We start from the raw sequence: 26,896 nt of genomic DNA, 5'->3' as shown, positions 1-26,896 counted from the left end.
AAAAAAAGAGGCCCATTTCACCAAGTGCATGTTGCTTCAAGCATGAGGTATCATTGCTTTGGACACAAAAAAGGACAGATGAAAGACTGATCTGTAGCCGAGTAATAAGATACTGTAGTCTTTCCATGATTGTATTGGTACATGCTGAGCTAAAAGCTTCCCGTTAATGTTGGAGACTGTTTAGGGAGGTGGGGAAACAGAAAGAAAAGAACAATATTTTCGGGTGTTTACCTATGCAAGCCAATTTCAAGTTAAAGGGTTGGTGCTCGCTTTCTGCAGAGACCGAGGTTAAAGGGCTGGGAAAGGGGAGTGACCCTATTGTCCTTCTGGGGACAGTAATAGGAAAGTAGGTTCAAAAGCTGAAAGCGGAGTGTAGCACTCGTTTCTCCTGCTATGAGAGATGAAGAGCTACTGCTGCTTATGGAAGGCGCTGAGGGAGAGAAGTCATGAGCCTGGCCTCAGGTCTGCAGGTAATCGTGCCAGTCATCTGCTGCTGTAACTGTTCTGGTTTCTCCTTTCAGAATTCCATGCTGGCTGCCGACTCATGGAGTAGCTGCTACCCTGCCTCTTTCCCAACCTCATCTTTCCCCAGTGAAAACCAGTGAGTGCTCTTCTCCTTTGTATAATTCCCCTCTGCTCTTGCACACCCCGTGATTCAACTGTTTCTTTACTGCTTTCCTTGTTTACTTTATTTCACTAACTGATGGGGAAATAATTGCATCACACACTGATCTTGTGGCATTTCATAAACTGCTACATCTTGGAAAAAGCAGCAAACAGTTTGTTTTTTTTTTTTTAAAAAAAGAGATAAACATTGATTTCTGGTAAACCTGGAGGCTCCTATAAGGGAAGAACAGCCTTGTGTTAGCCTGGATCTGTTACACTAATGGAGTTCTTCAAAACACCCCATTAGCACAATCTAGCTGAGCAAATACGTCATGTAATCTCTAGCTTTATGCAGATGGAGCAGACAAAGCAGAAGGTATTACCGGTACAGGTGGCAGACTTATGGGTGAAGTGAAGTTAAAATCTTCTGCCGTGTAGGTGTCTGGAGGCTGACTAAATACCACCATCTCATGTCTGTATTGAAAAACCTGCAGAGCCCCTAACTGCGCAACCCAGAGTTCATCAAGAGTCGTGACTTTTTCCCCTGCTTATAACTGATGGTCTTCACTGATAACCTCATCCCACAGGGTGTGAGGTGATGAGTACGGGCTCATGTGAGAAATTGTGACTGACTTCTAAGTAAAGCTGCCGAGTATACAGCACAGTTCAGTGCTGCAAAGCGGAGCTGTGATGGGTTTCAGTAACCTTTGCGTAGTAACAGTGGCCCTGTCTGATGGGAAAGACATCAGCCATGTGCCTTCTAGATTCAGTGCAAAACCTCTTCTAATTACATGCCCTAAATAGCATTTTTGAGGGATCTTTGCATAATAATAAATATTGTTCTTCCTCCTCCCCCTTTATGATGAACCTCCATCCCGGATCAGAAGGTAGGATATGATAGGAGATGTCTGGGACAGCGTAAAGTGGCATTGTGCCACCACCGAGTGACTTGGGTTGGAACTCTGTTGGGACTGGGAGATGCTGATTGTTGGGAAGAGGTTTGAAGGCTGATCGACGGCTGCTTTGGTCTCTTTGTGAATGCAGGGAGTGGCACAGATATGCAGGATGTGTTTCTATTTAGGTCAGAGGTGGGAGGAAGGAAGGATAAAAGAAACAGAACTTGATATTGTGAGCTAATAACAGTGCTCCAGGTGCTTGAGGATTTGGTTTAAGCTCCTTCCTGAAGGGATTTTAGCATCTTTGTGGAAGAGCAGAGAGATCCATCCTTGTGAGCGTCTAAGTTCCAGCCTGGCTGGCAGCAGAGAGAATCAGCCCCTCTGTTCAGAGGGATGAGACGTGTTTTGTCTCTGTATTAGCTGTTCTTGCTTCTCGTGTACCTGGTCCACCTCAGCCTGCAGAGTGAGCTAGCCAGCAATGATGGGGTGGATGGAATAGGGCAGTTTTTGATGTAAGTTTACCAAGAAGCTGTCCCACAGGTGCTCAGTGGAGCTCTGCCTTGCTAGTTACTCCCCAAAGTGAGAATTTGAGAGGAGTTACCAGATAAGTTCAGTATCTTTGCTCTTAGCTAGCCTGTCTCTGATTGGAAGAGGGTGTACTTCTTGAGCACAATTCCTGTAAATTACACTTTGTGAATCCTCAAGAGAGCTATAACAGAATTTCTGTTTTGCTGTATCGAACCACAAGATTAGACTGTGTTTATCTGTTGTGTTGGGCTTTTTCTTCGACCATTTCTTCTGGTTTTGCCCCTCGCTTTCTTCCTGTTTAGTGCTGCTCATGTCAACTCTGCTGCAAACGTTACAGCCTTGATGCTGCAAAGACAGGCTTGCATTTAACACAAATGTAAACTTGTTGACTTTGCTATAGTTACTTTTGGAAATGAGGCTCATTGTAGCAGTCGCTTGCTAGAGAATTATTTAGCCAAGGCTGCACCTTTAGCTTCCTGTTTTTTATATCCTGGTAACTGTAAAATTACCTTTCAGGTGAAATTTTCAATATCTGTATTTCACAAAAACCAAAGAAGTCTGTCCTTTTGTATTTGAAAACTGCAGCTGAGTCTTTTTCAGGTGGATTTAGGGTTAGGGTGTTACAAGTAGAAATCCTGAAAGGGATGGAAACATTGAAAAATGTGATTTTAAAGGGAGTTGCAATTATAGCTCATGTTGTAAAACAGAAAAATGCAGATGGCATTGGGTTAGTATAAGTTTCTCTTCAAAATCCGTGCAGAAGAAATCTCATTTGCAAGTGGCTGTGTTTGGACATGGCTTATTCTCATAGCAACAGCTTTGTCCTGAAGCAGGTTTTTCCTGTTTTTTTTCAGTAGTTAACTTTCATGCTAGAGAGTTTCTTTAAAAGATACCAAGGCTTGCCTCTTTGTTTCAGGTTTTCTTAACCCGAAAAAATGTGAACGGTGTATGTAAACCTTGCTGAAAGAACAAATGAGGTTCAGGTCCCCTGTAGGGAAGAGCTGTAGCTCAGTTCCTTTCTAAGGCAATTATTCCTGAAGAGCTGGGCTTCCTTTGCGGCTGCAGGCTCGATACATTCCTTGCTTCAGTCCAGTTGTGCTGTTGGAGGTGGTGTCACAAATCTGCAAATCAGTATTTCTCAAAACCTGAAGCAAAGCTTCCTTCCCCAGTTTCTGAACCACACACCACCCTCTTTTCCTGCTATTTTCATGCCCTTTTCTACTTGGCCACCTATGTATGGAGTATTGCTTGCTAAAATAGTACAGTAGTCTTTGGAAAACATGAATTGCTCTAATGATGGGGAAGAGAGCCGGACTGATGTCTAGGCAGCCTGTGACATTGCCAGCTCATCTCTGATCTTCCGCTGTCCTGAGATGTGGAGTTTGTGTCTCTGAGTGGAGGGCTATAACATCAGAGCATAAAGTCTGGCCAAAATACACGAGGAGGGCTTCAAATGCATCTGACGCATGGATGGGCAGCTGGTATGAAGGATGTGAGGCAGGCACAATATCACAGTAGTCTAAACAAGTGTTGTTACAGCAAGCTTAAGCTGTCAAAGTATGGAGACCTATCTCCTGGGAGGGATGTGCATTGCATTGCTCACCTCTGAGACGTGGATCCCTGTAAAAGCATGTCCACAGTGTGTTCCTCTAGGTCCTGCTATTGAAAGTCCTGAGCTTCAGGAAAACTGAAGGAAATGATCAAATTCTTTACAAAAGAAAAAAACCAAAGCAAAACAACCCAACAAAAAACCCCACCCAACAAGCTTCTTTTGGAGTGTGTGAAATAGCCCTACCCTGAGACCCACTGGCTGGACTGACATCAAATGATTTGGGTGAGTCAGATGTCAGCTCAGGTTTGCTTTGTATCAAACTGTTCCACTGCTGCTATGTTTAGAGTGGGTGGCAGCAAAAAAAGCAGTCTTGCTCTTTAAAGCAATTGTCTGAACCCGATATGATCCAAAGATGCTCCCAACCCAGCTCATAATGTCCCAGGACTCGGGGTGAAAGAATTTTTCTGGGCCAGCTGCTTTATTCCTTAAAGAAGGATAGGAACCATCTCTGCAGTAAGACTGTTGGTGCTTGTTGGGTTCTGAACATTGCACACCTTCATGTACTTTCCTTCAAGTTTTCCTACATGAAAATGTCCCCCTAGTTAGATTTCTAGATATTCTTTTTCATAACAGCTGAATTTTTGGGCTTGGCTTTATTGGCTTGTTTTGCTTGAGGGGCAGGGAGCAGACGCTTATTTTTCTTAATCGGTACCTGTTGAAGGACGTGTACTGGGTCAGCACATGTAACCTCCTCTTCACACAATGAAGTGCTGATTTCTTCAAACTGAGCTCTTGAGCCAGATTCCCTCTTTCTCTTTTGTGAAACAGAGTTCAAACAGAAGTGGGAGACCAGCATTCCTCCCCTCTTGTCTGTGTGGTTCCATTGGGGTGACTACCTTTCCACAAAGCAAAGCGGTGTTGATGCTGGCTGAGTCGCAATGGAGCATTCCCCTTCTGAGGGGCTGGTTGGAGCCAGTGCAGCCTCTTCTGTCTGAAGAGCACAGCGCTATTCTGGTCTAAACTTCACATTAGCGCAGAGTAATTTCTCTAAGAACTTAATGACTAAGTGTGTTTAGTCATTTGGGTTACAAAGGTCTGGTTTTATTCGTCAAGAAGATCAGCACTTGGTTTTCTGCAGCCGAAAGAAGTAAAATAAGATGACTCCAAACTCCCTAGCATCAACTCATTAAACTCTGATCTCAACACTGAAGACATAAGTTTTACTGACTAAATAATAAGCACATGTATTTAATTATTATAAGGTTAGTAACCGATGTAGGGCCTTGATTGCTTCAAGAGCCAACCTCAGTGGTTAATGTGAATCAGTGGCCTGAAAGGGACTGGTGTAGCACTTGCCCACAACCACTGGATGGACCTCAGTTGTGCGTGTCCCTGGCTGTCTTCCGAGTTCTGTCAGAGGGATTTTGGCTCTGGGATGGGCCAGGTTAGCTGGAGCCTGGCTCTTCATGGGCAAGTTGAGTGTCTCCATGACAGGACGTGGACTTGCAGTGTTGGAGTTGATGAAGGCAGATGTTGTTTTTCATTGTCCAGGACACCCGGTTCCTTCTTCAGTGCTGCAGCTCGAAGTCAGATCTTAGGATAAGAGTGCAGATAGGCAGTCTTTTGTAAATCCAGTGTGATTAAACCCAGTATAAATTTCCTTTCTAAAACAATTTTTAGTTATCCAGTGAACACCCTCGGCCTCTGAGGGGAAGCTGTTGACCCAGAGTAGCTTCCCTGGAGCAGTTTACCAGTAACTGAGTCCTGGAGAGGGTGAGCAGGTATGTACAGGGCCCTCTTGCCGTGAGGCTGTTTTCACATCTTTGCTTTGGCAATACAGCAAGGTTCCCACACTTGATTCTTCCAGTTAACGCTTTTTTTTTTTGCAGTCTAATTCGAGCTAACCTGTCAGTGGCTTTATGCCAGCTCTTCAAATGAGGGTAAATATCTTTATGTTCCTGTTGAAAGAAAGGTAAAGCACAGCACGAAAGGTACTAAAAGGACTTTGGCAAATGCTGCATACTTGGTGGCTTTCCTAAGTGGATCTCAAAGCAGTGCACTGAGTTGCTGTTGGCTCTTATTTCAGCCTGCAAGAAGAAAGTGCATCTCGCATTCACAGATTTGAAAACCAAGATGAAGGGAAGCAAAATAACATACCAAAGCTGGTCATTCCACTGCAGTTCAGGCCAGGGAGGCTGGGGCCGTGTTGGTCTCCTTCCCGTTACCTTAACTGACTCTTGTCCAGACCCATGAGGTGCTGGTGAAATAGGAGGCGGTGTTCACTTTTCCGGTAAAAATAGTTTTCCCCTTCCCTGGTTAGTTCGTTAGTGCTGGCCAAGCTCTGTCCTCATGCAAGAGAGATGGTGAGACAACAGCAGTTTCAACTTGAAAGCGATTTAAACCAGCCTTTCCCTGTGTGTAAATACATAAATTTCTGGAATTTATGCACAGATTTTAAATTGCCTGAATAGATGAGGAGGAGCCGAGAGTCAGTGCTGGAGTGTCAGAGCTATTACGTGCAAGTGTGCTAAATCCACCTCTCCGCGTTCGCACAGGTTTAGGTTGCTGCTTCGGTGTATCTGCAGTAGGTGAAACCGTGGCAGCGCTGAAAAGAAGGAAAAGAGTGGGAGGGAGCTGTTCCTTTCCGAGACTGTTATCTTTAATGATGAAAAAAGAGCAGGAAAAATGTATTTAGCAGAGCGAGATAACTGTGTTTGCACATAAATACATATGTAAATGTTAAGCGTGGTATATTAATGAGCTGCTAGCCACACATGGCATTTTAATTGCTTAATAATACTTTGGCAGTGCAGTCATTCCCTAGCTCTGCTCCTGGGTAGTATTTCTTTTTAAATTTTGCTTCTCCCTCCCCCCCAGTGCCTTGTTAAAGTTTATTGCTGTGGGTTCTGTAACTCTGGCATTACGAAGAACATACAACTTGCCACAAGAGGAAACCAGTCAGATTGGGTGAAACGTTTTAGTGGTTCCAGCATGCAAACGTGTTGGGTGGCAATTGCCCAAGCAGCGTGAGCGCACAGCCCTTACGGGAAAGATTACAAAGCACATTCCTTGCTCCTGCAGGAGAGGGAAAGGGCTCGCCTGTGTAATAGCAAAACCAGAAGAGGGTTGGGTAGTGCAGGCCAGAGGCTACTCCTGGGAAGGAGGAAGGGAATTGCCTTCTCTTTTGCAATTCTTACCTCCTCTCTGCGCAGAGGAAGCCGGTGCTGGGGGAAGGGAGGCAGGAGGAAGCGCCGGCATGTGCCCTGCCCAGGAGGGAGCGATCGGAAGACCTTTGCTTGTTTCACTTGTTAGTTCAGCAGAGGTCTTGCTTCGTACCTGGGTACGATCGGTTACAGCCGTAACTCGTCTCTCTCTGGGCTAATAGATCTGTCCAGGATTGCATGTTCCGAACCCTTCCATTTTTACCTGTCTTTAAGTTAAGATCTGTGACTGGCAACCTCCCTGTCAAGGGTGTGCAAAGGGGGTGGTTTCTTTCCCTCTCCGTGCTAGTTTGCAGGGCTCTTTCAGTTTTATGGCCCGAACTAGTGTTCGGGTGTGATATTTCCGTGAAACTTGATGCTTGTCCTTATGTAGTGTGATTGTCAGGTTCCATCACACCCGTCAAACGCTTGGCGCTGGGACATCTCAGAGGCTTGATTTTGCTTTGTTGTCAGCACTGAAATATTATTTAATCCTTCAGACCCTATTAAATCCTATTAAATTATCTATTAAATCCTTCTCAGTTTATACAAGTTGCAGAGAACTGAATTCCTAACCTTAATGCAGCTTTCTGGAGTCTCACACTACTGAGTCTGGGAAGTAGGACGTAACCTGTGGATGTATTATTTTGCCTAGATATCTCTTCTGGATAAACACAGCTTTTTCTAATATCAGTCTCCTGTATGTGTTACCCCATAGTTTGCAACTTCACCGCTGATGATGGAGGCTGAAGCAACCTGAGAAGTACTCAGGACTGACAGGAAGTAACTGCTTTTCCCATTTCCTTACAGGCAATATTTTAATTCCTCTCACGATTTTTATATGAATTCCATCAGCAGACCACATTTCTTGGATACAAACTATGCATCTGTGGACTCCACTGACTTCTTACCAAAAAATGGTGATTTTCCTCAGGTGAGTACATAGCTACCGATGGCTTTGGGGGAGAATGGTAATTTCTGGTGATGGGTTTTATTTTTCAGTATTGCCTTATTGAGGGGAAAGGAAGAGACCAGCAGTATCTTGAATTTTTCCAGCACCTGATAGGAATTGTGTGCAGTTGGGATAGCTTCTGAATTGCTGTTGTCACAGAATCTATCCATTGGCTTGGTTGGAGCTTATCAGTGGTAAAATTGCTTCTGTCTTTTAAAGTGGTGATTACCATAAACACTGAAAGTGAATGGGAGAATCCCGTTTGCAGGAGGGTATAGGTAAGTGTGAATTTGAACATGCATCAGTCAGTTAAATCATTTGCCTCCTGAAACTCTCTTCACTCGCATACATTGCATGTGCTTTCTCACTGATTACAAGTGGTGGATTCCTCAATAGTGAATATTTGGGGATTACATCAACTCAGTGCCTAGCAAACTGAGAGTGGAGCCAGTTCATTTTGTGGAGAGTTGAAGTGTGGGAGGAATGAATAGTCACCCTGGTTCATTTGGCATCTCTAGGGACCAGGAGGCGTCCTCACTGCAGGGATGTCTCTAGGTGGGAAGGAGCTCTTCCCTCGGCGTTCTTGAAATGTTGCACGGGCTTTTGGCAACATCTCATGATAACACTGGTCAGTAAAGACTGGGAAGCAGTTGATATGACAGAGCTGACTTGGAATAAAGGAGGGACTGGCTGTATCCTTTCTAGGAGTTAATATAGCTATTTTCAATGTCTGGCTATGTGTGTTCTTTGCATTAGGGTTTCCCCCAGCATCTGAAGATGCATAGTGAGTAAAACTGCAGAATGTTCCCCTGCTTTGACCTATCAAGACAACAGCCAAACTGAATGATCTCCTATCTCCGTAAGTCACTGCGTGTAGGTGCCAGATGCAGTCCAGCGTCCTGCCTCAGGCAGGCAAAGGGCACACCTCGCCGTGCTGCAAAACCCTGCGGGGAGTAGCCAAGTAGATGGAGTTACAGAGCACCCCTTTGTTCCCAGTCCCTCATGTGTGCCCCGAACTGCTGCTTGAGCACAACTCTCCCATCAGACAAGAAACACGTGAAGGAGCAGGGCTGTGGCAGCACTCTGGGATGGGCACATGCTTCAAGCCATGTGCAGAATAGCTTTTTTGGTTAGACGATGCTACAGGGAGCTTATATTAGAAATTAGTGGGTTTGGGGGTTTTTTTTAGTATGCTTAAGGTCTTCTGATGAGACCTGATTAACAGGTTGCTTGGGGGCTTATCAGTTGCTGACAGGTTGGACCTTCATGCCTCAGGGGTGCTTGGAGGGTCTCAAAGGAACCTTTAAGGTGTGCAAAATCATGGGCTCTCTTCAAAATCTTCATCTGTCTTATCTGTAAGTCAAACTTGTTTCACTAAAGGTATTGTTTTTTTTCTGGTCACAAAGAAGCTAACCGTCGGAGCCAAGCTTCCTCTGAGTGTGGGAACTAGCTAATCTGAACATCACAGTTGTCTGCTTCAGGTTTGTGACTCGGTGTGATAGATAAGCACAGGGGCACGGTTTGGGTGTTGTGTGAGGTGGAGCTGAGTCTGGGTTTCCCCACCCCCCCTTCTGTGTTCAGGTAAAGATTGACCTTTCTATATGTTTCGCTATTAATTCTAAGCATGCCTTACAGCGTAGCCCTAAGTTGCTGAAAACAGCGCAAGGGAGACACAGGGATAAACTGGGGCAGTACGGATGTACTTTGCGCCAGCATCGTGCTTTGACGCACCGAGAAATGCTTCAGTAGGCTCCGTTAAGCTGCTGTGTGCTTTTGAATGTATTTTATTTTCAGTAACTGCGGAATGTCAAGACACATGTATAAACAGAAACTTTTTCCTTTGTAATCTGTCTCTTCTTCCTGCATGATTCATTAATTGATGCAGCAGCAAATTGATGCATTTCCCCTCTTCTTGAGGGGGATGTGTTAATTCCCCCTAATTGGGCTTTTATTTTCTTGGCATGGCTAAAAAGAGGTTTTGAACCTCCTCGGGGCTCTGATTTCTGCAGGTTTGGATTTACATATGCTGGGGATTTGTGCCTTTTGAGGCGAGCCACTGGTGTGGTTGTCCAAATGCAACTCCCTGAGCGAAGCTGCTGGGGTGCCTCATGTTAGCGACTCGCCTGGCGCAGCGGGTCTGGTCAGTCCCCGGCAGCTGTTGACCAGAGTCTTCCGACTGGATAAAACCAGATAAGTAAATGAATCGTAATAGCGTCGATCTTTGCCTCCTGCAGAATTAATTGCGGGAGGAATGAGACAGAAATGTGATCTTATCAACTTGTGGAAGCCATTTAACAGGCTGCGATGGGAAGAGGGAGAGGGGTCCTCTCCATAGGTCTCAGCCTGCAGGTCTGGTGTAGTTTGGCTGATAGGTTTAATGGGAAAAGGGCTTAATTATTTCTTTAACTTAAGTATTTTATAGTATCTAAGTGGTCGATCAGCTTCCTTCCCCTGCTGCATGACGGAAATTGATCTCAGCCAGCTTGGAAGAGCAGATTTTTGGAGATTCTTTGTTAAAAGGAGATGCTTCTTTGTGTCGGTTAGGTGATAAAAGAGCAGGAGGGCTCTGAGACAAACCAGGCATAAATGACCTCAAATGATTTCCGGAACAAGAAATAATTCTTGTGCCATCCTTTTGGAGAGGAAGTGATGAATGGGAACGAGGTGGTTGTGGGCAGTTACGCTTTTGCTTGGACTCTTTCTTTCCAAGCCAACTTTTGTGAGACCGCACCTATTTACAACATGTTTGCAAGTGTTCTGCTTCAAGCATAGAAACAATAAAGTGTCCTTATCTGAATCTAACACAGCCAAGGCAGTTCTTTTACTTGGGTATTGTACCACGTAATAGCAGGTAGTGCCATGTACCTTCCCACGAGGAACAGAGCATTTTTATGGGTGCTTTTCTGTCCTGTTTGGTGGTCGTCTGTAAGCCTGTGCACTGAGCATTACTGCTTGGGGCTTTCTGGAGACTCCCACAAATAACCCAAGGCAGTGGTGTGTCGCCCTGAGTGCTCTGAAACTGAGAAACACTGAGTAAGACTTTTGTTAGAGTTTTGTCTTCCGATCTGAAACTGATCTGATTGAGCTCATACCTCAGAGGGTCTGTCTAGAGCTGCCACAGGACAGATGGACGTGCAGGCTCGCTGGGTATCTAGTGTGACAGTGCCCATTAACGTGAAATAACAGTAGTGTTGTCCTCTGCTGTCTCTCAAAGAGGCATTTCAGTCTTTAGTCATCCTCCAGCTCAAAGGGCTTTTCTGCTGAAGTACGGAGCCAGATCAGCCTTTCTAAACACTCCACTTTTGACATTTGAGCTTTCTACGTGGTTTGCTCCTAGTGCTCTCACATATTAGAGTGCAATAAGCACCAACGTGGAAATCCATTGATAAAACCTAGGGCTTTCTGAACTACTAGTCATTCATTGCTCACCCAAAGAAGAGCTGATGATTTCTCCCCAGGAGCCAGAATTAGAGCCTGGATCTGGTAGAACAGCAGGCACTTATCCGGAGGCAGTGGCATCAGTCTGGAATCATCCGGGAGCGTGCTGGAGCTTTTCCATCCCTTGCTTCAGCAGTATTTTCCATTTTACGGATTTCTTCCTGTCTCAGATACCAAACTGTTAAATATTAACAATCTTCCTGGAAAGCTGAACCATGCCATTCAGAAGGTGTGGGAGCAGCTTGGGTGGTTACATCTTCCCAGGTGACTGTATAGGAAAGTACCTATCTTTTCCATACTGGCCTAGTGCAGTGGTAGGAGTGGCAAGTCCCGTTAAACTTTGTGCTGTTACGACCATGCCAAACAGAGGAGTGAAACCAAGGAGAGAACATGAGGAGTTTGCTGCATGCTTTGGTAAGAGATTCTTGATTAAATCTGTGGTCGCTGGGCAGACAAGGTAGATCGGGTGCTTATGTGAGAACTTGTGCTGCCTTCATACATGAATGCAGACTATTCTCTAGTCTTTGCTCAGTTTCCAAACCCCTAGCTATGAAAGTTCGACAGCCCAGGAGAGCTTGCTGTCCCCTTGGGTTACAGCCCTTTGCGTATCTCAGCAGCCTGCCAGCACTTGACTTCTGCATGCTGTCCTGGGGTGGCAGAGGAAGGAGATGGAAGCGTCGTCTCTGGTCTGGGGTGAAGCTTTGTGATCCCTGTGTGTGATCTGACAGCGAGCCGGTGAACACCGCCTCCCCAAAATGTACCTGCAGCCGTTCTGGGCTGCAGCGGGACTCCAGCCTGGCCTTGGACTCTGTAGGCGGTTTGCCTCCTTAAAGAGTTTTCCAGGAATGCTGAAAATGGATTTAAAAGGTCTAAAGAGCAAATGACTAATGAATCTGAGGTATCTGTGTAGTAAACACTTTCTGTTGGTGGCGATGATCGGAGGATTGTTCAAGTGCCCTGGGGTTTGGGGGACTCGAGGGTTCGGAGAGTGGGGAGGCTGACGCGTGTTCCTCCAGCCCTGGCATGTGCTCCCCCCATCTTCTCGCCGTATTTTGTTTCGGAGGTCCTCACTGGACCTTCAGAGTGTAAAGCCCTTGCTGGCCTGAGGATGCCGTGAGTGGGAGTTGCCGAATTTCTTAATTGCTCTGGGAATTTCTGTTTAGTTGAATCATTCACTGCTGCTGCTTGGGTCTGGTGAAGAGCGATTTCTGCGTGTATCGCAGCAGCCTGGCTGAACGATGTCTGCATATTGGAAAAGGTGCTTCATTTGCATGGTCAGAACAGCCGAATGTGAACTTGAACTTGTTTCCTCCACAATATTTTTGTTTTTTGGCTTGCTCTTGGGTGATTCATCCTTGCCGGTCTGTTGGCATTCTTTATATAAACAAGTGGCTTAAACTGAGGTTTAGAAAATAGTTATATGAGGCCATATTGGGGTCTGATAGCATTTCTTGATCTTGGGAACTGTTGTCTTAAGCTAAAGTCTTGACCAGACCCTGTGGTGTCATCTCCTTATGTAAAAAGTCTGCTGACTGCACACGTGTCCTTAGAAATCAAAGTCCTGAAGAGGAGCAGGTTTTGGTTTCCACGGTTTCCCTCGCTTTCTGCTGTTTGTTCCTCCAGCCTCAGGTGCTGGTGAGTTGGAATCCTGTGCTTGTGTGCAGTAATTCTGCTGCAAAGGCATTTTTATTGTATCAGTGCTATCTTGTGTCACTGATGGTAAGAGCTGTTAATTGCCACCACAAAACACTAAATCCAAGATGTTTTAACTTATACTTTGGCATCTGCTGTCCCTCACAGGGGTGTGTGTTGAACTGTAGTCTGTCCCCAGAGCCTTATCATGAAAGCAGAGCAGCCTGTTCTAGAAAAGCATACCTGTCACGTAAATACTTGCCGCTCTTAGCCACCACACATTTTTCTTTAAACTTTACTGTTCTGTCCTGTTTAGAATGACTTAAAGTGCACAAGACTGCCCATTTCCTCCTTCCTTTTGTTATCTAAAATGATCCTGCCTGTTTCTGATAGTCAGTCTGCATTTCCCTTTCCTTAACTTCATTTGACTTGCTCCGTGTGGTTGTGCAGAACAGGACCTTTCTGACCGCACAGAAGTCTCCTCTTCTGACTTCATTTGCCATAAGTTATGCTGAAAAATAAACCCGATCTCTTTGCAGCGAGGGTGAGCCGCTCCTGTTGAGCGTGGAAGGTGTGGATGCAGTGGGTGTGCGAGGGGGCTCTGCAGAAGCTCCTTCCTTTTCTCCTCAGTGAAGCAGCTCTGTGTATAAACGCTTTGTCCGGGAACTCGGGTACCCTTTCTAAAATGTGAGTTGTGCTCGGACTGGAGGAAGGAGGTCAGTCCAGATTGATTTAGCTTGTGGGGGCAGGGAGGAATTGGCTGCTCTTGGGTAGAGTCGTTTGCAGTAATGCTGTAAAGATGCAGTTACAGCCTTGTTTGATCTGCTTGTGGTGTTTGGGGGCTCTTGACCACAGCTGTTAATCATAAACCAGCCCTCTTTTCACTACCAGCCCCTTGCAATCTCCTATTAGTCTTTCTTGTTTAAGTGGGGGGAGAAATTAACGTACTCTTAAAAAAAGTATTAATTTTTAAAAGCGCTTCAGTGCACAGAGCTGTGGTGATTTAAGAGAAATCAATGTAAGTTATTAAATTCTATGAAAGACTTGGTTCTGATTGAAATGAAGAGTTTCCTGGAATAAGAAACATCCTGGAACTTTATCGCTGTCCTGGAGTTATGTCTACAGGGAATACAGATATTAAAATCAATTTGAAGACAGTTAACTGGCTCTGGTGCCTTTAAAGCATTTTACGAACAAGTTGCTTTGCATGCTCTTGTCTTTGTTTTTGCACTCCAGGGTTGGGGTTTTGGCTGACTTAATTACACGTTATAAACACTTTTGGTGAGATGCTGAACACTTACTTCAGGCCTTGGTTTAGAAAAATGAAGGCTGTGATTATAACGGCTCATCTGACCTAGTTACAGTAAGTACAGTGAAATTGTGTGGTGATAACAGCGCTCCCTGGCAGGACGGCCGCAAGCGCAGTATCTGTGTGTCTGCCACTGCCCTGCTCTCGGCGTGGGCTCCTGCCTCGCCATGGCTCACTGCGCGTAGGGTGCCTGGGTGATGATACATCCGATAACGCGCTTTGAGATGATCCACCAGATGACACAGCCACACACCTGCCTGAGCTCCCAACTTGGAGCTGAGCGAGTATTGCAGTTGCTGTACGAGGAGATAGCGGCATCAGCGTGGGCTGTCGGCACGTGTAAGGGGTCTGGCTGCTTCGGTTGTGACCTGCGTGAAGGTCAGCTGTGCTGGAGCCGGGCACGCCAGGAGCTGGTCAGTGCCCGTGCGCTGGGTTCACAGCGAAGGGCCAGACCAGGCAGGTGTGTGCGGGTGCTGCAGCCCTTTCCTGACCTGCAGGGCTCAGGCATCAGCACAGGATTCACCGACCGAGTGCTCGGTTTCCTTTGATCGTCCGATTTAGCCACCCTGAGCCGGTGACTGAGGAGGAGGGGACAAATCTGGGATGCAGCTGACGTCATTCTAAAGCAACGTCTCCTTTTGGTTGGATGAACCGTGCTTTAGGAGTAAATCTTTCCCTTCCATGTATAAGAGGAGCTCTTGGGACTATCTCAGGTGGAGATACGTGTGGTTAAGTGAGAGTAATTCCGCTTTTGAGGCGTAATTTGTTGTCGGTTGTGCTGGGCTGCCGATTGCAGGAGCCAGCCAAGATGCCCATGGCCCTAGGGAGAGGGCATGAGGGCTTGGAGGGCTCTCGCTTCTCCCCCATTCCAGACTTGTTAGTTTTCATCTGTATTGCTACCTTCAAACAGCGATGTCCACCTCTGGGCAGGAGAGGAGGCACAGAGGTGATGGAGAGCTGCCTTCTGAAGTTCTTGGCAAGCACTCTTCTCTGCCTCCTCCCCTTCATAAAGCTAAGAAAAGCGGGAAAAAGTACTGGTCTGAAACACAGAGTGCTCTTCAAAACTGCTGGTAATATAATTTAATAGCAGACCACTGGGAGACGTTTTAAAATAGATGCTTTAATTCAAAGCAGAATTGGTCTGAGTCAGTATGATCGAGTGAGTTTCCCCATCTCCAGTTCCGCTGGTGGTCACTGCGTGTCCTGATCCGTAACGCGCTTGGAACGCCGGTGGAATTACCACAGCAGTGACCACGAGAAATGTTGCCTCTGACACAAACACCTTCTTCAGTCATTTTTCTTTCCCTGGCCTCATATGTTTGTTATTCCCGGAGTCGCAGCATCTCGGTGCCTGCTGCCGCGCACTGGTTTCCTCCAGCTTTCGGGATCACCTGCAAGAGTTTACTCTCTCGCTGGTTTTCCTTTATGCTTCACGAGTTTTTCTGGTTTCTCCTTATTTTAAGGAGGAACACCAGCCTGGGAGTTCCCCTCTGCACTTGCTCAGTGGCAGGCTGTTTCCTGGTCCTCTCCCCATTCCTGAACAAGCGGTAATTGCCTTCCAAATTTCCAGCCCTCAGGGGAGCCGTGTGCTGGCAGGGCTTGCCGATCCGCGCACCCCCCGAATTTCAGCTCTGGTTATAAAATACCTACCAGCTGCTTCGTTATCCTTGTTCTTAGTGTCTGTTTTAAAAATAAACCATTTGTGGTCTCAACTTGTCAAAGCCTCTCAGTGCAGTCACTCACCACACACCTTGCTTTCTCTCGCTCGCTTTTGAAACTAGAGCAGAGGCTGCCCTGTGCGTGGCAGGGGTGGCTCTTCGTTCTCAAAAGGGCCAAAATGCAAAGCAAAGCCTTGCACCCAGCTGGGTGAAACCAGTCCTGTCATGGGAACAGGAAAAGCAAGGCACGGTCTGTACAATACATACTCTCCCGCCTTTCGTCCCTCTGAACAGAACCCAACCCTGTTAGGACACACTGCGGTGTGCAGATGTTCAGTACTCGTCCACCCTTTAGCTACTCTTAGACTTATTTTTCCAAGACACGCTGCTGCGATCTGGTTACGTATCCCAGTCACTGCTCAGGTATCCCTCCCGCGTGCGCAGCTGCCCGCTTGCATGGGACGGGCACCCAGCAGCTTGGCTTGCAGAGACGTTCAGGGGCCTGATGGCTTTTTCACAAGCGTTTCACCGGGCTGGGAAGCTGAGCCTGGAGTGTCCTTGGACACATCTGGAAACCCCGTCTTTTGGCAGCAAAGTATTTCAGGAAATTTAGTCCCGAGCTCTTCGGTTGCGTGAGGGTGATGAGCTGCCAGGTCTTCTCCTGTACAGGTGTGTTGTTCTAGATTGATTTGTATCTGTGCTTTCCTAGAAGTTCAGCATGTGCTTTCAAGAAACCATCCACGTGCTCAGGAAGCTGTCCCGTAGGTCAGTGATTAGGAGGTGGTAGAGGATGCTGTGACGGTTACCCAACACAGTACCTAACGGGGTTGTACGTTTCAGATTTTGCTGGAAGACGGTAAGTCAAATTGACGTGAATGCTGGAACAATTCTGCTTCCCTGTCCCTGTCTGTCAGCATGCGTGTTCATGAATTAATTGTGGAGAGCAGAAATGCTGTGGCATGCCTTCTCCCCTAGGACAGGTTGTTAAAATTCCAGGTGGTGGTTTCTCAGTGGGTTATCTTATCTTCTGTGATTATATTACTGTGGTCTTGCAAAATCAATTTAGCAGTCCTGGTTATCTATAACAATGTCATACGTCTTGCTTCCTTTTGGCAGTCCAGTATTGTTGCCTACATTTTGCCCCATTTGTCCACTAACAGAAGAGGAAGAGGAAATAAACCATCTGCTTTTTTAAAGGTTGCATAAATAGCAAGACCTTGCTAGTCTTAGGCACGAGCTGGTGGTTTAATCAAGGTCACACAGCAAGGCAGTCACCAGCAAGTCACTAATTAAGACATTTCAGAAATGTATTTGGTCTCTTCACTTCAAACGTATCATTAAAGCACCTATCCCAAGCTTCAGGGCACTACCAGCTAATTAAATACAATCAAACTCAGATAAAAGGAGCAGTGAAAACACGCTGCCTTTCTCCACCCCAAACCAGCTGCCCACAGAAACCAAATGCTTCATTTTCCCCACGGTTCCTGCAGAATGCCTCTTCTGAGCAGCACTCGTGTATCTGCTGCTCGCAGCCTTCACGGGGAGGTGAAACGTGCTCTAATACCAGGAAGAGCCCAGCAGTGACACTCCGGCTCCTCCCGGGGCGAGGGCTGCTGGGGCTGCCCGGTCCTCGCTTTCTCCGACGCCGGCACCAGCATCCCTGGCTGCAGTCTGACTGCCCGGGGAAAAGGCATTTTTCTTTCCCGTTTGCTTATTGAAAAAAACCTCTTCTGGACTAGGTGTTTTGCGTGGTGGAACGTGGATCCTCATTATTAAGGGCTATTAATGTATTAATCCCCGTGGAACCGCTGTGCTGCGGTGGGTTGTGCCACATACCCAGCTGCCCTTGGAAAGGAGCCCTGTTGTGGGTTTATGTCCTGCGGGTGGTTTTCCAGCCCTGGGACCCAGCGTGTCTTCCTCGCAGGGGCCAGTCCTCCATCCTCATCTGATGTCGTAAAGCAAAACTAACCCCCTCTGGTTTGTCTCCCCTGAGTCTCAGAGGGGTTGGAGAGCACCTAATTTTCTGCTCCCATCTCTTGCAGGCCTGGTAGGGGCTTTGCTGTCTTCCGTCGCTCCAAAGTTTTGGTTTTTGAGAAGTGCCTCGCAATGTGGGGTTTTCCAGCATTTCTCGGTGCGAGGCCCCAAGAGCACTTGCATCAGGAATGACAGCAGGCACCGAGCGCCAGCTCTAACGCAGAACAGCGACGGGCTGCGTTTCACTTGAAGCCGTGCCATGGTTGCGCGGAAAGACTCGGAGCAGGAACGGAGAGGAGATCTGCAGCCAACGCTCCTCTCCCCATCCTCAGCGTGTGTATCTGCGCTGCGGGGTTGGTGCTCTGTCGGCATCGCTGGCCAGGTCCAGTCCCTCTCCCTGCCCTCCTCTCGTGGCACGGCTGCCCGAGAGCATCTAGCAGCGAGCCTCACCATAGCTGCGCTCCCGGGCACGCAGCGGCGCAGCGTCCAGCCCGCTCCGAGCCGGAGCAGCCGAGCCCGTGGGAGCTGGGGGGACTAACCCCGCGGCCAGAGCCCGGCACCGGTGCTGCCGCCGGCTGTGCCAGGGAGAAGCAAACAGGAACCTCTTGCACCCAAAGCAAACAGAAAAGTTCTCATGGCTTTTCTGCAGGGCGGTGGGTACTCTGACCAGCTTGCTTCTCCTCAGCCTCGGGCTGTGTTGGAGCAGACTTTCCTTAAGTTTACGATGACCAAATCCCTTTCAGACCCAATCCGTTTTTTTGTGCCTTTTTCTCTTCCCCACCAGAAATTTTGCTTATTTCTGTTACCAAAACTGTTGAAGTTAAAAGGGAAGACCTTGGAAAAAGAAAGCAATGTTCCTGGACGCTGAGAAATAACAATGATCTAGGAAAGAAAGTTAAGAAAATGGCTACTCCTTTTTATTTTCTAATTGCAATATTTGGGGTGGGGCAGATGCTGAAGACAAAAGAAGGCACATAGCTCTTGGCTGGGGGGGGGGAACTTGTGAATACTTTTCATAGTCTCTTTCAGTTTGATTGCTGCATCCGAGCCCCTGAAAGCAGGCGGGCAGGAACCCCCAGCCCCAAAGCAGGGGCTGCTGTGGGGGGAACGCTGCCCTTGCCTTTGGCGGAGGGGGGGCCGAGCCCAGGGGAGCCAGGCTCCTGCCCGGACCCCTCCTGCCCCGCGTCTGGCCGCGCCGCTGCGGAGCACAGCTTTGTTTACAGTGTATCTGTGGTTGAATTACACCACATACAGTAATTCTCATCGCATTGCCAGTAATTTCACTGACTTACCAAGCAGGCATCATTTCCTGAAAGTCAGCCCTTGTACTTAGAGGAAGTAAGAGCACTCTCCTTCATGACTAAACGCTCTATGCAAATTTCCACAGGCTTAGGACAGACGCACTGTATGGCTGTCCTTTTTTCCTCCATTTTCACTCCGTTCTTCTGCATGTTAATTTTTAAAAACCCTTGATGAGCTCTCTTCCTGGCTGTTGCTGCTGTCGCGGTCATGAATGAAGACCTTTCTCTATTATATACTGAAAAATCTCACCTTGCTGCTTCATCCACGTCCTGCTCTGCCGACAGCAAACTGAATGCTGTTTTAAAATGTCCCAAATGCAGTTCTGGCTAAAGTTCCCATCTCTCTACAAGGTAATGCCTGATTTTTATTTTTTTTTAATATATTTTTTTCCCCTCCTTGGAATTCCCGGTGTGTTTGGCTTGCGAGGGTAGCCAGCTCCAGCTGCTCCCCTGGGCTTGTGCGTCCCCCGTAATTTTTGCAATGGCAGCAGAGGTTTAGGGGCGACGACTCTGGATGCAAGGCAGTGGGAGCAGATTTACTGTGCTGAAGATGTGATTTGTATTTTGCTGAAGCGTGTGGTACTTGGAGACTGTTCCTGTCGGTTAGAACTTGGTCACTAACTGCAAAACTTGGAGGAAGAGGAGCTGTGTGGAGAATTGATCGGTGTGTTCATGTAGTTGTAATGGCTTTCAGGAGTTTTATTTTTAAACTAGATGCTGTGTACCGAAAAGCAAGGGAACCGCTTGCCAGCCAGAGCACTGAACCCTTAAGACTGCATGTTTATTGCCCCATATTTAGAAAGACTTTGAGTTTTGGCAGCTAAAAGATTTTCTTTCAGTGATCGACTGCTTGTATTGCAGCTGCTAATTCTTGATTCTGTCTTTCCTGAAACATAATTTGCTTAATCTCTGATTTTTGAGACACCAGATCTTTCTTGTCTGGTAGTTTAGCTTTGTTTGTGTGTATATTTCTGTATGCCTGGGTATATATGTTTTTTTTAAAACTCCCTATCAGCTGTGTGTTGTGGAGTGGAGTAATCAATAGTTGTTATGCAGGAGGAGTATTTGTTTCCTCTGTGTCTGGATTGTGAGCGAATAAACCATTTATATTGATAGCTTCATGGACAAAAATATTTTTAGATGCATATGCCTTCTGTATTTAGGCTTCACCTGTTCTTTCATTATTTTTAACAAAGACCCTGTTTTGACTAAGGGAACTGAGCTGTTTCCAGTGGCTGGGAGAAAGTGTTATGTGCTTGGGTTGTTTTACCCTGATTTTTTTTCTGATCTTTTCTGGGGAGTTAATTCTTGGTTTTGGTAACTTTTCTGTTTGGGGATAATGATAGAAGTATTGTGTGCCATAGTAGCATCGACTGGCGATTCATTTGCACTCGCAGTTTAGAAGTCCAGCAAATGATTATCATTGATTTATCAAGTCACTCACTAGAGCATCTTCTGATATGAAGACTGGACAATGATTTGTGATCCTCTGTCGCCTGTTCTAGTATGTTGACATTATTTCAGCTTCCCTGTGAAAAAAGAACACGCTGGCGAGACCCACAGCCTGCAGCTATGCATAGCCTCTGCATCGGCTGCCTGTTGACCCCTTATAAAATTCTCCATTAAGCGGTCACCCTGCTGTAAGGGAATCGCCCTTTCGCCATTTTATGGCAGCTTCTATAAACTTTATCTCTGACTCGAACAGTTAGTCCTGAAATGTGTTTTCACAGCAGACTTCAAGGTCTCTGTGCCCGTCCTTCTGTAACGGGGTTGAGATCTTCAAGCTAGCGCTTCACCCAGACGTTCGCTGTCCTGGTGCAGAGGAGCGTTTAACAAAGCGGGTGAAGAGATGGAGGCAAAGCAGGTCTGCCAGCCCCCTGCGGTAAAACTCTTCTACCGGTGACGATCTGCAATGTTCTGACTGGATTTTGGTTGCAGGCTATGCTAAATTGGAGAGGGGAGAAAAAACACACCAAAAAACCAAAACAAAACAAAAAAACCCCCACTAAACCCGCAAAAAACAAATAGTCTAATTCCAGAAATAAGATTTACGTAGAGAATGGTTGCAGAATAGCATTTGAAATAAAGATCCTGCCTTCTGGGATAACTTCCATCTGTTGCAGAAATTAGACTTCCACTGAAACGTAAAGTAAGTGCTATTACTGTAAAAACCTCTTATTTCCAATGAGAAAATTTAAAAATTCTTGATTAATCAGTCTTAAACAGGGACAAAATAACTCGCTTCAAATCCTGAAGACAGGGATGAGTGATCTCTCTGGAGTGATTTCACTGAGGAGCTTCTCAAGCGTGTCAGACCGTTCGAAAAGCAGAAGCAGCGCTCTCCGGAGCTGGGAGCTGGCTTTGCAGTCCCTCCTCGGCTCGTCGCCCCTTTCCAGCGCTTGCTGCACCTGTAATCTTCTTACTCTTCATGGTTCCTTGGGCCGTCTCTTCTACCCCTAAGGTTGTCATCTCCTTTTCAGCCCCTTCTGTCTGTGCATCGGGGCTCGGCACCTTTTGGCTCAGGGTCTCTCCTGGCTGGGATCAGCTGTAACCGGCGCTGTCACCGGATGAACCAGCCCTTTAGCTGGGGAATATCAGTGGGTCTGGCAGTGGCTTCATCCCGTTGAGGAAAGGAGTCCTTTTGCTCACTCTGTTATTTCATGAGCTGGTGGTTTAGGTGATGATCCTTCCTTTCCCTTGAGGAGACTAAGGTAGCTGCTCCTGTTTGCTCCATATAAACCAGTGGAGTGATTAGTCAAGGCATGGTTTATAATGACACAAGTAGTAGTTATCAGTATGGCCTTGTATTAAACAATTACACTGCATTTTGTATGTAAGCAAGTCTAATTTACTGGGGTTGCACTGTAAGCTCTTCAGGGCGGTAATCTAGCACGTTACTAGTTTTAGTGCTCTTTAAATAATGTAATTAGGTAAGACAAATGGGAGACTCTGAAAGTTTGTGACTAATGCCTCATAATACTGCAAGAGGATGGGCTCACTGAAGTCATTTCCAAGACTAATATTATCCTCCCTGGAGGCTGATTTCCTCTTCCCCGTTTCAGTCCGGTGCCCCGGGCAGAGGGAGCGGTGGTGGCGATGGTGGGGCTGGAGCCTTCGCTGGGCTCGGGAAGGCGGAGGGCGCCTTGCGTTGTGTTACAGTGCTTTCGCATGTCCCGCTGGTTTTCCAGCCCGGCACTTCCCTCTCTTTGGGACTAATGGGCAATGGCCACTCTAGTCTGCTCTACAGCCTTCTTGCTGCCATGCCCGTGTGTTTGCAGACGTTTCCTCCTGAACCGACTTCTGTCAGTGCTGTTCGCAAACGAATAAAACCTGCGTGGAAGTGCCTTGCCGTAGCTCAGCGATGAGACCAGGTGCAGATCCGAGACCATCCGACTCCTTGAGATGCTGCTGCCGCTGTCCCTGGGCAGTGAAACGCTGTCAGTCAAATGCAGAAATGGGTCTGTGTGGCAAAGTTTTTCATAATGAAAAGAAAAAAACCAAACCCACAAAGCTGGGCTTTCCTTGTAACTCCAGCCTTTTGGTTCAGCTCTTTCTTGTCTGTAGTGCAGTATCTCCCAGGCCTGCCTGTCCTTGAAGGAGGAAAAATGTGCTTCTCCTCTCAGCATGCAGATTCTAATAAATGCCTTTCATCTTTTAGACTTAAAATTGAGGATGATGATGTCTCCTGTTGCCTGTTATGAATAGGAACTAGTTCTTGCACCTCCTCATGTGAGCTGAGCTCTGAGGGCTTGTTGGGAGCAAGCCTCAGCTCTTCCTCCTGCCTGCCGAACGTCGTGTGGCCAGGCTTGAGGTGTGCTTTTTTTAGGTGTGCATTCAGGACCTCCCCAGGCACCTGTGAAAAGCACCATGCCCGTGTCTCGGGACCGGCCGCTTAACCAGCTGTTGTTCATTGCCTGTGGACAAAGCACTGGCACTGTCACGGATTTCGAGTGGGAGAGTTGTAGTTCCAGGTCCATCTCAGGAGCTGTTTGTGTCACTGTGTTGTGGTGGGTACCCAGAGAAGATAATAGCTGTTGCTTCTAGTGCTGGGCTTTGAAAGAAACTTCTTCAAAGGAGTTCTTATGGGCCTCTTGATACCAGTCTGTAGTTATCCTCTCATTGGTATCTGGACTGTCAGACACCCAAAGGGGAGTTTCCAGCTGCTTTGGGTCCTCTGCCCCTGCGTAAGTCCAGCGTATCAGGTACCAGAGCAGATGGGTGAAGGAGCAGTCCATCTGCCTGTCCATCTCTCTCTCTCCCTCCTTTCTGGGAACGGCCAGAAGAGTTGCTACAAAACTGATCTAAACTCTTTTATACCAGGCATAATATGAGAGAGTAGTATTAGGTGAATTGTTAAACTCTCTTCCTAAGCCCAGATGTCAATGCTCTCTGCTTTACCCACGTCCCGGTTGGATCTGAAGAGGTGTGGTAGCACAGGAGTGTAGATCGTGGTGACAGTCCAGAGGCAGGTGAACTCCTGCAGCGCTTGTTCTTGGGATCTTGAGTCCAGAGGAAGAAGCAGAAGGGTGGTGAGGACAACAAGGGGAGATGGTGGCTTGCTTCAGCAGCACAGTGGTTTGAGGTAATCTGCAAGTGTCTCTGCAGAGGACTGGAAGGTTGAGAGAGGCTACAGACCTTGGGTGGTGGGAGTTAATGGAAAAAAAAAATCTCAATATCATGAACCATGTTAGCTTGAATCCCACATGTACTGCCCGTAGAGTACTCTAGATCAGGAGCTTAAGGCTGTGGGAGGTAGACAGGCAGGTTCCTGCGGGATGCACAAGGCACATGCTCTGGCCAAGAAATGCTGTATTTACCCAAGTGTTTTCCTAGTTTCTCAGGTGTGAAACAGAGCCCCATTTCCAGAGATTGCTTAATTCCGAGATGATCAATCTAGCTGCCTGCTTCCGTCTCTGAAAAGCCTTGGTTTCTGGGTAATCCTAAAATAGCCACAGAAATATCAAGAGTAAGAGCTGCACAGGAAACACTGCCCGTCTGCTGTTGGGCTGACAGCAGCGGTGTCACACACGAGCACAAGTACCCGGTGCTAGCAGGAGGGTGTCCCGCATAGCAGTGCCGCCCTGGTAGCACAGCCTAACGAACAGCCCTTTCTCCTTGAGCCTTTGGGTCCCCCCGGTTGGTTTTTGACGAATACAAACTTTGCATATCATGCCTGCAATCTCTGTTACTGCTTGCCTTCGCTTTAGTGCATCGGTGCTCTTGCACAGCTGTCAGCGCATGCACCTATGCCTTTGGAGTAGCGACTGTCTTCTCGGGTGCCAAACAAGACATATCTGGGAATAAGGTGAAAGGAAGGTGTCCCCATGGTTTTAAACACTGCGAAAACATAACTTTTGATAGCAGTCGGGGGGGAGTCTGACCCAACTCTTGGCCTGAAGCCCTTAGGAATAGCACAAGCAGGCTCAGCTTGTGCTGATTTTACGTCAGGCAGGGCTAAGTGACTTCTAAAAAAATCTTTGGCTGCCTTTCTGCCTTGTAGTAGGAAATTGGCCCTTAACTGGAAATGAACAGCGATTTCTCGTATCAGACACTGCGGCTCTCCTGCCAGCCCCGCTGCAGTATTATCGCACTCATTTGGTTATCTGGCCTAGCGGAGAGCTTGAGCTGGCTGTGTGCTGACAAACCCGACCCGTCTGAAGAACCACAAAGGTGATTTGTGTTGGCAGAGTCCTATGGGGCACCAAGAAAGACCTGTTGGTCTGTCTGCATATTCCTCTGGGACAAAGGCACGTCTCCAGCAGGACCTGCGTGCTGGAGCTTGGTGTTTCAAAGTACGTTGCTGTTCAGTAAATAGCAGACAAAGTTTTTCTACTTTGAAAAAGTTTGAAAGTGGTATTTGATGTGGAAGGAGAGCTGAGGTGATGTGATGGAGTCAGGGAAGGTGCAGTGATCTATCTGTGCCAGAGCTAAGGATGTAGAGTAAGAAGTGCTTTTCAGCTATCGACTCTTGCCACCTGAAATTTGAAAAAACAGACAAGGAATTGATAATAGGGAGGGGACTGAATTGCTCTTTCTGAGCTAGAGTCCGCATGACTCAAACCAACATCATCACTGGGTTGGGCACAAAATTAAACAATTGTAAGCCATCTCAGCACAGGCACCAGAGAAGGAGCAAGGGCAGAGCCCGATCCTCGTCACTGCAGCACATTCCCTTCTTGCCTGGACTGAGGCATGCCCTTGGGAAAAGGATTGGTAGATTTGCCAAGATTTATCTAGATGCAAATCCAGATGACAGTAGCGCTCCTTCCCGCCTGCTCCTGGCAGCCTCGTTTGTACAGAACCTGGCATGAGGAGACTAACTTTTTCCAAAGCCTCCAGGTATCGCTGTGTTATAAATCGCAGTTAAACAGCTGTGTCGTTATCAGGTGTAGCTGGTGCTCTGTGGGCTTCTGAGCATAATGGAATACTTGAGTCCTTTGGGTGTTAGGCTTGAGGACTTTTCACCCCTCAGCAGTCTCTTTAATCAAATACAAAGTTGAGGTGACGGATGTCTTGTTCAACACTCCTCTTTCTTCCACTCCTGTATATGGAGACGCGTGCAGCCTGAGTTAGTCTTGAACGTGTACCGGCACTTCTGTCCAGTCAATGTTTTTCCTACTTTTTCAAGAAACCGAGATTTTAAAACAGCTGCCCAGAGCATGTCCTCATTTACAAGTTAATTTTGAAGTTTTGTGGAGCATGAAGTAACGGAGCTGCTCATTTAATAGCAAGAAATTAAAACTTCCTGGATGAGTAGGTGTGAGAAGAGAGCTCTCTGGGCTTCTCGTCCTGCGTCCTCTAACTGTGGTCACTTCTCCATTTCAGGATTCTTCATACCTCGATGAGCTGTCCAACAACAACTCCCTCTTCTCGTCCCCTGCGGATTCCCTCTCTGACATTGCGGATCCTAAGGACTTCTTGCCTGCCGATAGTCTGAACCACGTGCCAACACTATGGGATGTAAACACGCCGCAGCAGAACCAAGTAGAGGTACGGGCTGCTCCTCTTCTACCCTCCCTGTCAGACAATAAATACCTCAGGCTTCATCCCATGGTGTTTTCACCAAGAAATTAAGACACTACCCTAATTCCCTACGGGGGTGAAGTTGCACTATGATGTTGTTTTGCTATTACCAGCTTCACTTGAGGAGGGAAGGGGTGAAGTGATTACACATACTTTAGTCTCCTGGAAGCAGGAGAGAACCTGGACATCCTCAGAGGGATACATGCACTCTTCCAGAGTGTGGTGCAGGCACTACCTCTTTCTTCTGACAGCTGTGGCAGGTAGGTGCATTACGAGGAAGGTGTATCCCTAAAACATTCGGCAGGTCCAGAGTGGCCTGCAACAGGGCGCTCAGGCGTGCTGGAGAGATGGACTCAAGGAAAAACACCGTCTCGTAGATGAGTAACTGTCCCCAGCAGCAGCCGCCACCATTTGTTTGTTCTTCATGGCAGATACTTTAGTAGCAATGACTAAAAAACAAACTTTGTCTCAACTTAAGACTAAGACTAATTTGTGTTTACTTTGTGAGTCCAAGTCCCTGCAAGCTTTTACATCTCTTAAGTTTTCCTGGGCGTGTGATCTCCCGGCAGTCCCACTGCAACATGTGGTTCTGTGCGTTTTTACCAGCCTTCTGCCATCTGTTTTCCCTCATCTGTTGGGACTGATTACTCACTGTTGCACAACCTGGTGTCAGTCTCTACAGGTACCCACCGGCTTTGGTTGTCGGTGGAACCGATATCACACACATCTGCTGAATCCCTAGACCTCATCTCTTGCAGTGGGTGCCCAGCTGTGCAGTAGGTTTCCTTTGCAGGTCATTGTCTTACGAAGATTGTGGGGGAAAAACA

At 47.1% G+C, this 26,896-nt stretch overlaps 1 protein-coding gene across 1 annotated transcript in view; it reads left to right on the top strand.

The window, feature by feature from the left end:
- The window catches only part of SBNO2 (strawberry notch homolog 2), a 51,843-nt gene that overhangs the window by 767 nt on the left and 24,180 nt on the right, over positions 1-26,896 (top strand). Inside the window, exons 2-4 of the mRNA XM_059831606.1 lie at positions 522-601; positions 7,593-7,716; positions 25,872-26,036. Coding sequence (XP_059687589.1) covers positions 522-601; positions 7,593-7,716; positions 25,872-26,036 — 369 coding nt within the window. The remainder of the gene's footprint in view (positions 1-521; positions 602-7,592; positions 7,717-25,871; positions 26,037-26,896) is intronic.

The sequence above is a fragment of the Gavia stellata genome, chromosome 32, assembly GCF_030936135.1.
Source record: "Gavia stellata isolate bGavSte3 chromosome 32, bGavSte3.hap2, whole genome shotgun sequence".
NCBI classification, from domain to species: Eukaryota; Metazoa; Chordata; class Aves; order Gaviiformes; family Gaviidae; genus Gavia; species Gavia stellata.
This window is presented reverse-complemented; position numbering and strand designations above follow the sequence as displayed.